The sequence below is a fragment of the Lagopus muta genome, chromosome 1 (assembly GCF_023343835.1).
Source record: "Lagopus muta isolate bLagMut1 chromosome 1, bLagMut1 primary, whole genome shotgun sequence".
NCBI classification, from domain to species: Eukaryota; Metazoa; Chordata; class Aves; order Galliformes; family Phasianidae; genus Lagopus; species Lagopus muta.
Window position 1 is genome coordinate 87236744 of NC_064433.1, and position 16917 is coordinate 87253660.

Below are 16917 nucleotides of genomic sequence, written 5' to 3' on the forward strand. Positions count from 1 at the left end.
ATATTTTGAAGGGATCTGCAGCAAATCCTTATAGCCCAAATCTAAACATGGCTCCATTCCGAGTCCAAAGAGTGCATGCTACTCTTTTTAAAAGTGAATGACAAGCATCCTGTTAGCACCAAAGCAAAAAACAAAAACAAGAACAAACAACCCATCACTCTCTCCAAACAAAAAGAAAACCACCACACTACCAAAAAAGCAAACAGTAGAAAACTTTATTTTGGGCAAACCAAGTCAGCTCCAAACAATTTCAGTAGGCACCTATTGTATCTTCTGGTATCATTGCTGCATTCATATCTCTGGTCATATTGGATTTCTCTTTAAGCTTTGACTGAAGCAACGTGTGTTCCATGACACCAATTTGAATGTCCATCTGAATGGTTTCTTGCTTCAGTTTTGTTAAGGCCTGTTTAATCCTCACCAAAGGAGCTGTCCGAGAAAAGATAAATAGTGCAACTTGGTGTCAGGTGATTTAACACAGAAGCATTACATTCTACAATTCACTCCTTAAAATCGAAAAAGTGATTGAACAAAAGCATGTTCTACTTTAAAGTCATGATTGAACTGATACATTATGCTTTAAAGATAGAAATGGCAGTCAAATTTTACTGTCTTCTCAACAGCTGAGATCTGCATAAAGATGTGCATAATCATTAAGCTTGGTTTACCAGTGATGTGTTTTGCTCAGCTAAAAGCCTCACCCTCACATCTGACTTGGGGTTTTGTAGGGAACTGAAGACACCCTCAGCAGGAGGCTATTTTACCTGTGAAAATCTACTGAAATGTTCTGTGCTCCATACCTTATTTGTAACCCATCACTTCCCACTAATATCACTTTATGGATGCTGCTGACACATCACACAGCTCCTTATAATTCTGGGCTCTAGAGTTTATCCTGATCCTTGACCACGTCACAGTACAGTTAAGGTGCTGAGAGGTAGTTGAGTAGCTCTTTCACTCAAGAACACTGAACAAAATTTCTTTACACAGTAACACTTACAATCACTTAAGTCAGTTAGCCATAGTGGTTACAATAAAATACAGATACAGCTTGCACATTTCGCCTTGTTATTCACTTCTACTCACTTCTGCATTAGTACTTGTAACGTCTGCCAAAGAATGAATTTATCAGGAAAAATTACACCAAATTCTCAGTACATAGTTTTAGATATTAAAAAATGCAGACTTCAGCACCAAAATTAATTTTCTCACCCATTTCCACTAGCATTAGTGAGGGAATTCCAATACTTACTCTCAGTAGTGATTTGAGAGTAAAATAATTTGAACCTTCTACAGACTTGCATAACATTTTTGAAGAGGGTAAGATGCCTAATTTTCTTAGACATCTTTTAAAATCTTAATATGGATATTTTAGACTTGTCACTCATTTCTGGTTATTTTTTCCACACAGTACCAATGATGCATCTGTCACTGAGAAATTGGGTGGATAGTTTGAGGCAAAACCATACTTACTGCCATCAGTCATACTGCTTCCTTTCTCTTCTGTTTCCTGCTTCACTTTCTCTAAAACTTCTGTAATCTTTAATTAGAGATTTTTTTATTCATTAAACCGGATGAATAAAAAGTTAAAAAGAAATCTAAAACTCCCTCCTGAATAAACATGTCAGTTGAAAAAAAGCGTCTGTCTTGTTGTAAAAAGAGGAATTTTTCTTATTGTTTGGGGAAAAACAAACAAACAAACAAACATTAGGAAAATTTTCATTAGCCTTTTGAAACATAGATGTTATAAATCCTATGGCAGAACATCAGCCAAACAGAAACGTTACTGAGGATCCATAACCAATAAAAACAAAGTGCAAACATTGCTGCAGAGTGGATGGGAGAAAAGAACCATTATCCTCACAGACCAAGATTTACCAAATCACTATTAAAAATGCCCTTCTAATAGTGGCAGGACTTTGGCAGGTGACCAAAAAAAAAAAAACAACGAGAAATAGCACTGCAGCAAATGATGGTGCAGCAGGCAAGCCTACTGGCACTGGCACATGTGAATCCATGCGTGAAGAATAAAAATACATTTCAACACTGACTATCGACCAGTTTGCCTTTGTTGATGACAAAGCAACTATATTCCAAGGCAGAATGTAGATAACAACCTATTATTTTTTGTCTGTATAAAAAAGGCCATTATAAAAATGGCCTTTCATTAAGGCTTCAGTAAGCCCTTCCATTAAACAGCAACAACAAAAAAACATGGCTGCACTTTCATTGCATACCTGCAGTGGTACTTATATTGCCAAGAAGGCTGAGATTTGATTCCATGAAATTAAATTTTAATCCTTTCTAGATTAGAAAGCAGATCAGGAGTTACATCCAATGAGCCTAGTTTAGGTCAGATATGTACTGCTGCATCAATATATTTCAAAGGCCACCAACTCGTAACATATTTCTTTAATAATCAACTTTTTTTTTTTTTATTAAGGTAAAAAAGATCATGCAAGTAAACCTGAAGTCAACTTCCTTGAGAATCAAACAGAAAGAAGGGCTAATAGTACAAATGCCACACTAAGAATTCCTTGCTAAAAAACCCTTGTTAAACTTCTGTGACTATTATTACATTAAAAAAAAATCTCAAGTCTACTGTACATTTTCCATCATATTCTTATGGTGTGATCTATTTTACGTTACCATTCCAGATCCTTTAGCATCTAATAAAGTGCAGTAAGTGCACAGTAAATGCAATATTTGACTAAAGAGTCAAATAAGAGAATCATTAAAAAAAAAAAATCTGAACTGCACAAAGTGTAGAAATATTTGCAAATCTAGCAGTAAATCTAAGTGAAAACAGATTGAAACAGTCCACCTGTTAAGGCAATTAGGAGTTTTTTCTTAAATTTGTCAAACCATTGATTAAACAGTTTTAGGTATTAATATAATTTGATTGGTATTAGAATTCCGAAGAATTTATGGACATGAGTACATTAATCTTCAATAATTCTAGGAGACAAGTTATGAAATGCAGAATATTTTCACTGTTTCACAAACTGGTGAAATTTAGAGCTCATAATAGTTTGTCCAAATTCAGAAATCAAAAAGCAATAGCAACCTCAGTTTAAAATTTAGGGGCCAGGTTAATCTGTTCTCACTGAAAGAACATAATAAATTTTAACACAACATATCAGGAAGAGCTCAGTTCATAAATCTGGGAATGTTAGATGTCAATTCTCCAATGATTTATTCAAGGAAGGAAAAAATAATGTGAAGATGTGTTTTACCTCAGAAAGGACTCTAATCCTTTCAGTTACTCCTCCACTTCCCTCCTGATACTTCTCCTTAGCCTGCAAAGAAACACATTTTTCACTGAAGAGATGCTTGTATCCCAGACTCTTCAGTATCTACTTAATAAAGTGGGTTTCTAAAATTCGAACAGCAGAATCATTAATAACAATTAATCTTTAATAATTAATAATGTGAATTTTTCAGAGAGAACACCAAAATTTGCTTTAACATGTCCCAATTCTGGAAATTCTCCCATGAAATCACAATGACATTTACAGCACTACAAATACAAGGAAAGACTTGAAGACATCAGCCTATGCAGTGACCGTCATTCAAAACAGGAAAGCAGTTTTAGAAGTTGTAAGTGGCAGCCCTAATGCTAAGAGTAAGAAGCAGGTTTCCTGGTAGACTTAGAATCCCGAAACCCAGAAGGCTTCTTTCTATTTAGTAAGTTACTGTCTTGACGTTTAACAGCAAGACAAGCAGAAAGCACAGAGGTCAAACCCTGCTAGTCTGATTTTATAGTCAAGCCCTCAAATAGGAGAGCTAACCAACTGGTAGCTTACACAGGCCTGCTAACTAAAGAATCAAAAAGATTCTCAAGCATTAGCCTATTGGCATAAAAAATAAATGAAGTAAACAAGTAATCAGAGAGCTTTGTGCAAGTTAGCATGAGTAATCAACGTAAGAGATGAATGCTGAACTGAAGCTGTAGCTTTTTCACTCATCACAGATGTGTGAACTTCATAGGGAAAGCAGAACCAGCAATTTACTAGCTGCTCAAGATTGTGGCAGCCGATTTACATAATATTCAGGCAAGAAAACATTTAATTTCCCTTGTAGAATACTTGAATAAAAATTGCTAATTTAGCTTAAAAACTATATAATTTGACAGCCAATCAGCATTTCCCATGCTTTATATCCAAAAGAAGAATTCACAGACAACCCCTCTGATTCTTTGTCTTTACCCTCACGTTAATATTAGACAAGGAAGAGACAGATCAGTGCATTACCTCACTCAGCAAGGCTTGTGCTGAACGGTATTCTTGAATCAAATGCTCCAACTGATTGTTGATGTACTTTTCCCTGCTATTGATCTTTTCCAACGTTCGGCTGATTTCATTATGGAATTTGTCAAGGTAGCCCTAAAAAATCATATTGTGTGGGTTGACAACATACAGACATTACCCAAAGAGTATTAAAATGGTCCTGTAATTAAGAAAGGATACGGAATGCTACAAGTAATAGCGAAAAATAGTACAGAAATGTTGTGTCTGACCAGTGAATAAATGGTCTTAATGTCTTTTTTCCCAGTGCCACAACACGTATTTCAAATTCTACCAATTCCTTCAATCACAGAATGGCTTGGGTTGGAAGGAACCCCAAGGATCGTAAAGCTGCAGCCCTCTGCCACAGGCAGGGTTGCCAACCACTACATCAGACTACCCAGTACTCCACCTCACCTGGCCTTACACATCTCCAGGGACAGGGCATCCACAACCTCTAAGCAGCCTGTTGCAGCACTTCGCCACTCTCTCAGTATCCTTCCCCAAATAATTACAAATGTCAATGCTGGTAAATTATTCTAGCAAGAGTATTCGAGAACTTTTTTTTTTTTTTTTTTAATTAGATGTTATTTTCAGTTTATGTCATATCATTTTGCTCTCTGTATTTATAACATATTGAAAACAGAGGGCAAAGTAATATGACACATTAATGAACATTTACATCCTTGTTAACATATATGACTCTGTTGTGAGCAAGATCTTTTGCCAGTGCCATTATCTGTAATCATCATTATCACATCTCCCTTTTGAGTTTTACATTATTATAATTAAAATGAAGAAATAAAACGGAGGCATATAAAATGAAAAACAAAATAGAGGTACTAGCAGACCAGTGAAATATTCTGCACATAATACATACCCTAGTTTCTTTCAAAGAAGATTCAATTCCATCCTTATGTTGATGCATTTGATCTACATGGATCCTCCAATCCTAAAAACAGGATGCCATGAAGTAAAAGATGAGTAAATACAGCTTTTATGTTTCTCTCGTTACTAAACAAATACTGGTATGCAAAACAGGGTGAGTTCTCATACATACTACTACTAGCATATATGATTCTTTCACTGACATCCTGATATCTAGATGCATTGGCACAGCGTGACATAGTTCATTGATCTCCTAAATGTCCCGATGTGACACTCAGACCCATAAACAAACACTGACCTCCTCACTAATACCACAGTAGCTATATTTTACAGTCTGATTGATCTTCATGAGAGTGTTTCTCCAAGAAATCACTACAGGCACAAATGTTGAAAATACTGACTACAGACGCACTAGCTCCGCTTGTTCTTAGAGAACAAGCATGCTTCAACTACCCAACGACTACAACTTCCAGACTATCAGATCTTTTCTTCCTACTTAACCCCAACTGTTACCATAAAAACAGAAAGAAATTAAATAGGCAGGAATAACTGAGCTTGTTTTCAACACTGGGACAAGACTGGAATGGGGATAATTATTTGCACCTGCTCTGTCATAGGAAACACACATGGATTTAGGTACGGAGAATGAGAAAAAGCTGCTATTTCAACTTGACAGATAGGCACCTGTTACTTAGAAATCAATTCCATTTCTCAACATTTATCACAATTTATGCTTATCAATGCAGACATTCTATGCCTCTCATACCCAGAGCACAGCTGCAAACTGTGAGTTCAAAACAAAGCAGAAGCACTGCAGAATTATCTCTATTTCAGCATTGTGTTTCTGAAAATGTTTTTAAAAAAAAAAAAAGAAAAAAAGACTGTCAAGGTTTTTAAACACTTGGCACTGTTCTGGTCTACATGATAAGAAAACTGATGTTAACAAAACTCCATCACCTGAAATCAAACCCTAGGATACTTCCTTGTAAAGTAGGTACTGTAAGGGTATGGGTATAGGTATGGAAGACAACGTTTGCTTCAGTAAGATTACCTGATCAAGGACCTTGTCAAATAGGACAATAAAGAAAAGGGGGAAGCAAAACAAAGAGGCACAAGCCTCTTTAGTAACAAAGAGGTAACAAACATCTTGCCAGTTACACTAATGGATATGCAGAACACATGAAAATTCACTTCAGTAATATCATTCAATTGAGGACCTCATCTAAAGGGGATGAAAAAGAAAAAGGGGAGGGAACAAACAACACAGTGACACAAACTTGTCAGAAAAACAGTAAGAGATACTGAAAAGAAGCAAACATGATCAATCACACTAACCAGTCTGCTATCGAGAAACTTCAGACAACACTTCAAAGAGGACACAACTTCACCTTCCAACTGATAAGAATGCAAACCTGTAAATCCCAGGCATTAGCAGCAAGGGTTGGTGCAACTCTGCAAGCTGCTAAAGCAGTGTGCAAAACAAGGAGACTGGGAAGAAACTTCTCAAGGGCACAGAGACCTAGCAGAGAGATACTCACAGTGATCTGGGCAATCACCAACCACATGAAGTTTAACAAGAGCAAGTGCCAGATTCTGGACCTGGGACAGGGCAGCCCTGGGTATATATATGTACAGACTGGGGGGTGAGAGGCTGGAGAACAGTTCTGCAGAATGGGGTCTGGAAGTTCTGGCTTACAGCAAGTGGAATCTGAGTCAACTGTGTGCCATGGCAACCCAAAGAGCCAACTGTATCCTGAGGTGCATCAGGCACAGCTCTCCTAAGCCTCATCTCAAGCACTATGTACAGTTTTGAGCACCACAATATAAGAACAAACTATCAGAGAAGGGAAGGGTCTGAAGGGCAAGGCAAATGAGAGGCTAAGATTTCTTAGTTAGTTCAGTGTAGAGCAGAAGAGGAAGCCTCATGGCACCTGCAGTCCCTCACAAGGGGAATAAAGGAGCAGCGCTGAGGTCTGCTCTGTGTGACAGCAACAGGGCCAGAGGGAATGATATGGAGCTGTGTCAGGGGAGGGGCAGCTGGGGGTTAGGGACAGGGTCTGCTCAGAGGGCGGTGGGGCCCTGGAAGAGGTTCCCTGGGGAATAGAGAGGCTGGCCACACATAAGCCAGTGCAGGTCGGTATGCTTGTCCAAGGGAGAGCACCTGAGCAAGACAAATTTCCAGGTTCTGTGCTCCTGAAAGATGGGACCATTTTTGACAGGAACAAAACGGATCCTGATTTGGCAGAGCTGCACACTTAAACACATGCCATCATTCAATCAAAAGCAGTTCCACTGGCTTTAAATGCGTATAACTACCACAGCACTAGTGGTGCCTCTGTCTCTATCACATATGAGCACAGCTGAGCATCTCCAACAGCTGTTCAGCCTATGAGATTTCACTTGCTGTCTAGAACTGTGCTGCTGCCCACTATTCTCTTCAGAATTAAAACAAAAGCTAGTAGAGAAATGTGCTTACACTACGTGTTGAGTTTTAAGTTTGCAGCAACTCAAGATCTTTTTGCTGGTCTGGTGACAACTGCTATTAATTTGCCAAATTTTGCAGACTTACAACATATATACCCCCACACACACACACCTCCCACCCCTGCCTAGGACCTTAAAAATAAGTTTCCATTTCTATGTTGCCAATTAAACCATTAACCTCTCCTGGTATCAAATATGCATGCACAGTTCACATAACCAATACGAGGCTTTTCTTACAGAATGTCATCTAGTCCAACTATCAACCCATCACCACCGTGCCCACCAAACCACATGCCACGTTTACCCTTTTCTTGAACAACTCCAGGGAAGGTGACTCCACCGCTTCCCTGGCCAGCCTGTTCCAATGCACCACTACTCTTTTTGAGAAATATTTCTTCGTAATATCCAACCTGAACTTCCCCTGCTACAACTTAAGGCCATCACCTCTCATCCCATCACTAGCTAACTGGGAGAAGTGGCTGATCCCCACCTCTCTATAACCTCCTTTCAGAGAATTGTAGAAAGCGATACGATCTCCCCTGAGCCTCTTCTTCTCCAGACAAAACAATCCCAGTTCCCTCAGCCGTTTCCTATGAGACTTGTGCTCCAAACCCTCCACCAACTTCTTTTAAGTTATTTCTAAAAGCATTAAAGTACACAAGCTAGAAAAAGAAGAATCCTCTTTTCATATTCATTTTGACACATTGCTTAAAATCAAGGAACAGTGTGTTAATTTGGAAGATAGCAAATCTCAGTGGCTTTCATTTTCTATGTATGTCTTCATTAAGCTTTAATTTCTTCCTTTGAGAATCAACCACCACGTTATCTGTAACAAGCTTGCCTTAGCAAGCCAGAGCACAGTGACTCAAACCAGGAGATTCTTCACTTAGAAGAATGCAGTACAGACAGGCAGGGCATTTTCACAGAGTTGAGAGTTTAGTCTATTTTGGGCAAGATAATTATCCTCCACTGAATTCTGCATCACTGTAGGTTGCTCCACCACCTCAACCAGCTGGGCCACTACCAACACACAGGTTCAATACTGCACTCATCTATGCGGGCTATGCAAAAAGAATGCTTGTGGTAATGTGAAGAATACATTCTAGTATTGGACTCTGATGTGTCAAAAACAGACGTGTTTCTGAGCTGCTCATTCTAGATTCCTTGGAATAGATTATGGTAAGAAAAACACATTTCTAAGAAATGATAAATTTCATCTTGAGGTAGCTATCTGGATAGGTTAATAAAATTAAACTGAAAATGCACTTCTTTTCATTAAACACAAGGAAATGTAATGACTAGATCAGAGGTACAGACCTACTTTACATAATCTAAAGTTCAGCAAGATGAATTCTCTGAAATCAACCTTTTAAGTGGTTGAAAAAAAAAATAAAACAGTTACAAGGTAAGAAGCTTCTTTTCTTCTAGGAAATGCTTTAATAGCTGCTAAACTGAAGGCATAATTTTTCAGAAATGTTTAATGATTTAAGAAGTTTCCACAGAAATAAAGCTAGAAGCAGTCACTGTTCTTACATAACACTGGAAAACACCCTATTGAAAATTATTGCTTCTAGCTTCAAAGTAAGTGACAAAGGTTCAGAGAAGATAGCATTGGAAAGCCTGTGATTTACATGGTTTAATTCCTGGCATGACAAAAGAAGAAAAAAATGGAAATAGAAAAATAACACTGCTGATTCAAAGTGCACTTTAATCACCATGCATGCATGTGAAAATCCACTCTCACAAACCTTATTGTCAGTCCTGACTGTAACTTTCAGCTGTGGAAGCACACGTTCCACTTCCAGATTCCACTCTGCTGCATCTGTTGTGGACAGCAAGATTTCTTCTTGTTTTGTGGATTCTTTCACATCCTGCATGAAACCCACGAATTTTAATACAAAACATAATTTTTATACTCAGCAACAACTATCAAGTTACAATGGCTCACAGCATTCATATTCAGAAGTATGCATATATCCACTAGAACTACAGATACAACTGAATCTTTAAATGTCTTTCTTTGAATTCTTAAATATTAGGAATGAAATACATCTTTTCAGCACATTTAGAATTCAAAAAAATGAAATGTATATCAAGATGAACTATAATATATCAATCTTGCAGCAATATCCATTTAGAAACCAGAAATACAGTTTTCTTTTAAAATAAGCTGATGTGTTCCAGCTGGCATGTTTTTCTCAAGCACAGACTGTATATGTATTTTTGGACTTCAACAGAAATAAATTTCTGCTGAAGAAGTAAAAATCTCTAAAGAGAGGAATGACAGGTAGCAAGGAATGACAGGTAGCAACTTCAACTTACTGATCTGTATGTTTGTGCCTTCAGAACATTCAGGTCAATGAAGTTTTCTTCATTATCTGACTCTTCTTCCTTAAGCAATGTTGCAAAGAGACATCAGTGAATATTTATTTCACACAATCTTTCTTCAAAACTTTTCTTCACAGGAGCAAATATGCACTACGTTCCAAATTATGGAACAAAACAAGACATGAAAAATTTTGGATAACAGAGCTTGCATTTACTTCATCCATCATTTTATCATCCATGCACTTCATGCTTATGCAGTTCTGTAGTTGACTTATCAATCTGCCCTCATCTTTTCCACCAAAGACAAATTTCAGCATTCATATTCCTTCTAAACAAATCATGAATGCTGCTATAATGCTCACCTTAGTGCAGAACCTTTCAAGATCCACACAGTAAAAACCTATAAGCTTATTCTTGTACCTTAGACAGGTTTTGACTATGTTTGACCACAACACCATTGTTAACAACAACAAAAAAACTAATGATTAGAACTAAGGCGCTAAACAGAGAAGACTTTCTTGGGCTGGCTACAGTTTGTTCACCAAATTCCTCAGAACCAGGCTTTCTTAGTCATCCTCATCAATTTTATTCAGAATAATCTAATTTAGAAGAACAATCCAACTCATCAATAGTACTTAATTACTGGAAATGCTACTAAATTCAATTATGGATAATACATCTGGGATATATCAACATATAGTCTGCAACAAGATTGGGAACATGTATACATACGATTAATCCTTGTATAATTATTAGAGGCTTCAAGGAGTTGTTATCTGCTTGGCATAAACCTAGCTCGGTGGTTTTACTAACAAAGAAATGTAGAAAAGCTAATAGAGCACATTAGATGTAAAAATAATGGCTGGAGTACCCAAGACCCAATCCAGAAGTTCTTTGAAGGGCACAAACTGTGCTTTAGTTAACTGTTTCCTCTCCACTTCTCCATGTAACAGTCAGTAAGACACAGAAAAGAGCAGACAGTTGACTGTTTTCACATTTATAGCTCTCAGCCAACAGCTGACATTTCTTAGGCTTGTCAAATATGTAACACAGAATGTCTCCAATTGTTCTCAGAATTCATCAAGAACTTTTCTGGCTGGACTTCAAAATGCAACCAGACCATTAATACTCACATCCCAATACTTCCATACGGTACAAAAATTAAGAATACAAGGATGGAATTTTTCTTGGCTAATAAAAATATGGGGGAAAGAGTACAATAATTAAGAAAACTATGACAAGAGAAGCAAACTCTTCAACTCTTACAGTCTCGTATTGTCATATATAAATTGAGACTACAATCAGAGCCCTGTTATAACAACACTGGCACTCTGATTCTAACTGATCTTTGATTTTCCACAAGGACTTAAAAAATGTGGACACAAACATGGGGAAGTTGTGGCATTTCTGTCTAGTATTTCTAGTCCTTAAGACTGCACAAAATTGTTTTCCCCACACAAAACTTTGAAAGGTCTTGGAGAACAGAAGAGGTCCCTGAACAGTGGAACACTGAATCACTCCAGTCTTCAAAAAGGGCAAGAAGGAGGATCTTGGCAACTACAGGCTAGTCAGCCTCACCTCTGCCTCTGTGAAGGTGACAGAACAACTTGTTTTGCATGCTACCTCCAAGCTATTGGCAGAGAAGGCAATCAGGAGCAGTCAATGCGGATTCACCAAGGAGAAATCGTGCTTGACCAACCTGTTACCCTTCCATGTCATGACGAGCTGGGTATACAGGAGGTGAGCTGTGGATACTGTGTACGTTGACCTCAGCAGGGCATGTGACATAGAATTCCACAACAGCTTTGTAACAAAGCTTAGAAAATATAGGATAACTGAGTGGACAGTGGGGTAGACTGAGAACTGGCTGATTAATAGAGCTCACGTGGTTGTGTTCACTGGCACAGTGGAGGCCTGTAACTAGTGGTGATCCCTAAGGGAAAGTGCCAAGTCTGGTCTTGTTCAACATCTTCATCAGTGACCTGTATGAAAAGATAGAATCAGCAAGTTTGCTGATGATACAAAGCTGGGAAGAGTGACTGACACTAGAAGGTTGTGCTGCCATTCAACAAGACCTGGACAGACTAGAGAGTTGGGTGGAGAAGAACTTGATGACTGCAGTAAAGGACCTGGGCATCCAGGTGGACAACAAGCTGGTCATGAGCCAGCAGTGCACTCTTGTGGCCAAGAAGGCCAATGGTATCCTGATATTAAGAAGAGCATCCCCAGCAGGGTGAGGGAGATGATCCTTCTCCCCCTACTCTGCCCTGGTGAGGCCACATCTGGAATACTGCATCCAGTACTGGGCTCCCCAGTTCAAAATAGACAGGAAGATCTGTCTATTCAATGATCCATTCAAAATGGACAGGAAGGGTCCAGTAGAGGGTGACACAGATGGTTAAAGACCTGGTGATCTTCCTTATGAGAAAAGGCTGAGGATTCTGGGACCGTTCAACTTGCAGAAGAATGAGATGGGATCTCATCCTTATTTATAAATATAGAAAGCACAAGAGTCAGGTTGATGGTGGTGGACTCTGTTTTCAGTCGTGATGAGCAGTAGAACAATGGGCAAGAGGCAGAAACTGGAGCACAGGAAGTTTCATACTAAGACAAGGAAGTTCTTTACTGCCAACAGTGACACAGCACTGGCAGAGGCTGCCCAAAGAGGTTGTGGAGTCCTCCCCTCCAGAGATATTCAACACCTTTATGGATGCCCACATGTGCAATCTACTGCAAGGAAACTGCTTTAGCAGGGGGTTGGATTCAATGATCTCTAGAGGTTCCTTCCAACCCCTGCAATTCTATGAACTTTCTGACCAAGAAAACAAGCACTTCCAGACTTACACTTTTCAATACTCAGGTTTTGGTTTACATTTACTTTGTAAAAAACTGTCAGATTTTGAAGTAATCAGATGCAAAACCAATTTCTTTTTGTAATTTTCACTTTGATCATCTTCAGCTAACTTCCTTCTCCAGAAAAGTTTTAAGTCAGCAGTAAAAAGACTTGCTTTGAGAAGACTGAAAATGAAGAACTCGTGATCACATTACAACAACAGTTTACAGACAGGGAGACTCCAACTCTCACAAAAATAATTCTCTGGGAAAGTCAATCAGCAAGAAACAATTTCTGCCATGCACCAGTAAGTCCAAGAAGCATATTGGAATTTACAGGAGTATTTCAATGACTGTTTCATAGACATGACAGCATTATTGTAATTATTATAGTTAAAAGAGTTGATCCTCAAGCACTGCCATCTTTTTGGAAAAAAAAAAAAGTATAAAGAGACTTATTCTGCAGTCAGAACAGATGATGATTAACATTCCATTCAAGCAATACATAGTGATGAACAGCCATGAGCTGCCTCTAAAGAAGAAATGCTGTGACTTTTACTTAGATCTTCAGAGGTGTCTTAAATAAATACTCAGAAGTTCTTCTCCATCTATTTTGTTTACTAATTTTAAGATTAAGGCCAAAGTTACTGTTTCCTATTTGCAGTGAGATGTAAGTAACAATAGTGAGCAATTAATAAAGAGCTGGTCAAATTTTAGCCAATACTGTAAATAAGGGCTATTTCAGGTTTCATTTAGCATCAACAGCTTGTTTCAGTAGAAAACAAACAATTCCACATAATTTTAACAGATGGTTTGAGTCAGCTTCGCTTTATATTAATTATAAATCCACACAATAACAAATGCTCTGTCTTGAAGAGTTAACCACTCTATCTGAAATTATCCCACAGAGAAGCTAACAACGCAGCAAAAACAAGGGACACAGGAAAGAAGGGTAATGGAACTGCTGGTAGATTCTTAAAACCAAAGAAAATGGACAGCAAGTGAAAATTACTTCACTGCTGATGAATACTAATATAATATAAAACAGATAGCCAAACCTACTGCAACATCCTCTTCCAGTTTATTAAGTGTTAATTCCATATCATCTTCTGTTATTTCTTCTTCTTCCAGCTCATCTGTTGGGTACACTGGCCTGAAATAAGTTCAAAAGAAGTACTGACAAAAATAAATAGGAAATACTTCAGTGAGCTGCTCCCAAGCAAACAGAAGATTTCAGAAGAAGTATGAATAATGTGGAATATGAACAGACAGTGGTTGTCTCACACACTTAAACAAATTAACTTATGCTCAGCCTTGAAAGTCTTTGGTTACCTTAGACTGTCTTAAAAGTGAGGATGAGTAGTCAGGCCAAGCAATAAGGTGTATTCACACCGCTAAGACATCTGGGGATTAAGCTTTCATTCATTTTCTCCTTTGGTCTAACTTCCAAAACTTCAAGTCTCCACAAACTCATTTTTAGCTTATTTTGGAATTTGTGTACTAAATAGTGGTATCAGTAACATACTTCAAAGGTAGAAATTACCTTGCCATACAATTTAAAAACACAACAGAGGAGGGGATGAAATCAAAAGCACTTTTCAACAAATTGTCATATACTTGAAATTGTTTGCCATCTGATTTCTGTGAAGTTTTCCTTTGGATTCAGGACACAAGTTATAGTACTCTATTTGTAACAGGATCACACATGGTGTGTACTTCCAGCCAAAGAGCTGGATTTAGCTACTGATTGATGGGACCTAAACAGACATACAAGAACATTTCAAATCAACTGTTAGGTTAACAAGCAGTTACTCACAAGAAAGGGACCAAAAAGAGGCTATCAGTCAGTCAAATCTTTATCAATTAACTTAATCTACCGATAGCCCAAACTCACTCTTGCTGGTAAAAGACTAAGCTGCATGAAATGACATTAGGAATCACCTTATTCCATTGCTTCAAGCCTAGCTGAATTTTGCACCTCATGAAACACTAAGTAAAACCTTTCTGGACAATATGATATTTTGTGTACCTCCCTTTAAAACTACCATTTATATTTGTTGAAAAATATGCGTATGTGAGGATTCTTCCAAGTGTACTATACCTTTTCCAGCTAAAGCCACTGTATTTCAAGGCTTCTTCAGCTAAACAATCAAGAACATAACAGGCTTGCTCTCCGTAACCCGACTTCAATTTTGAGGGAGGAAAATCCACAGGCCTTCCCTAAAACAAAAAGATTTACTAATGGCTACTCATTCAGTCAATTTTATTTCAAGGCAGTAACCAGATTTTTTGAACTAAAACCCAAGTGTTCATGGTGCCAAAAGATTTTACCAATGTTAATTCACATTATTCTCTAACAGAGCTCCAGTCAGGAAACAGGAATGGAAAACAAAACAACTCAAGGAATAGATGCAGTGTAGAAATCCTAAAGAACATGGTAAAAGGAAGAAAACAGAAGAATGAGAAGCTAAAATATGGTTAAGAACAGAAGTGAGATCCTGGAAAGGTAAGATCAGCTACAGAGGAACCCAGGTACTGAGATTAAACCTATGCTTTAAAAAAAACAAAAAACAAAAAACAAACACTGCCTTATTTATTACAGATGTCTCTCCAGAGAATCTCAAAACATAAACACAATTTAAAAATACTTCCTTTGCACTTAGTTCCACTTTTGACTATGGCAGGAGCAGAACAGTAAGTGCATATTGTGTAAACTTCCAAGACAAACTTTGTAAATTACACCACTACAAATGAACAGCATTTGTAGCACTATAAGAAGTAATCTTGATTAAATCCATTTTTACAGACTGTGGAACAAAACTAATTAGAACTAAATATAATAACGTAAGACCATTTTTGTAGTGTCAAAAAACTAACAAGTAGGTACAGACAGTATAAATCTCTAATAACTTGGCTTCATTAACATTGTACAAACACGCAGATAGGAAAAATCTGTCCAGCCCTTAAGAAGATAATCAAATAGGGCAGGAAATGTGCTATTACTGATATTTATGAAGGTCACATCTATGTCTGAAATGCACTTGAAAAAAACAGCACATTCAGCACTTACAAATGATCGCAGTTCCGAGAGTATCTTTGATATTATTGCATTGGGGTCATCGTATTCTTGAGGCTGTTCAAAGTGATGTCCTGCTTTAGCGATCAGCCAAGCTGCAAGAGTGCAGAACACGAAGAACTGCTCACCAGGATTAGTGGGCAGTGCAAAATAGTGCCTGTTTAAGAAGTGGAAAAAAATGGTAAACAGTGGTATTTTGAGCTCCTGAAGCAATTATAGCGTTATGAGCCAGCACAGGCTAGGAAAACAGACTCTTAAACTGACTTTCCCCACATTCCCCAGCTACCAAATGGGCAACAGGTTGGTGTACCTACACTTGGCACAGCTCAGACCAGGAGCTTCTGAAGTAATTCTTCCACTTACTCCCACCTACTGCGCGAGCTACACAAACTGCACCTATTTGGGATCAAACCGAGTTGAGTAAGGTAGCCTGCTGCCACACCTGACGTGCCCTAAAGAGAATTCAGCCCCTTGAGTCACACAGCAGTTGGTCCCCGTAAACGCGCCCGCACGTCCCCACAGCCGGCCCGTCCCGCCCCGCTGGGAGCGCTCGAGGGGCACCTGGAGAGCGGTCTCATGTTGTGGCGCCGCAGCGCCTCTTCCTCGTAACTCAGCAGCTTCAGCTTGTCTAGCAGCTCCTCCATCAGCACGAAAGCGGCGTAAGCCGCACCCGGGCCCCGCTCCACTACCGTCCCATCGTCATCCCGCTCCGCCATCTTGCAGCCCCACGCCACCTCCCGTAGCCGAAGCAACCGGCTCTGCCAATCACCGACCGCCTCAATGGAGGCGCGGCGGCATGAGGCCACCATCGAATCAGCTCCCAGGGCCGGCGGAAGGCTGGGTTGTTGCTGCTCTGTGACCGTGCGGTGAGAAAACAGCGGGATGTGCGGTTCCCTGTCAGATGTTTTTCAGCTGAGCAAAGGTCAGCTGAAAAGGGAGGCCGAGGGACGGTGGTATGCACTGATCCGAGCTGGACAACGGGGCGGAGTAGTTTAAGTGTGGCCATGGGAGCGATTGGGAAAG

General features: G+C 38.9%; 1 protein-coding gene across 1 annotated transcript; it reads right to left on the reverse strand.

The window, feature by feature from the left end:
* Positions 1-193: 193 nt before the first annotated feature.
* On the reverse strand, positions 194-16710 carry IFT57 (intraflagellar transport 57). The gene is made up of 11 exons (XM_048966054.1): positions 16456-16710; positions 15889-16051; positions 14920-15038; positions 13881-13971; positions 9981-10049; positions 9407-9529; positions 5167-5238; positions 4254-4385; positions 3237-3299; positions 1474-1540; positions 194-429 (listed from the first exon to the last, which is right to left on the reverse strand). Exons 1-11 carry the CDS (start codon positions 16701-16703, stop codon positions 251-253), a joined length of 1326 nt encoding a protein of 441 aa, XP_048822011.1. The 5' UTR covers positions 16704-16710; the 3' UTR covers positions 194-250.
* Between the last annotated feature and the right edge of the window lie 207 nt (positions 16711-16917).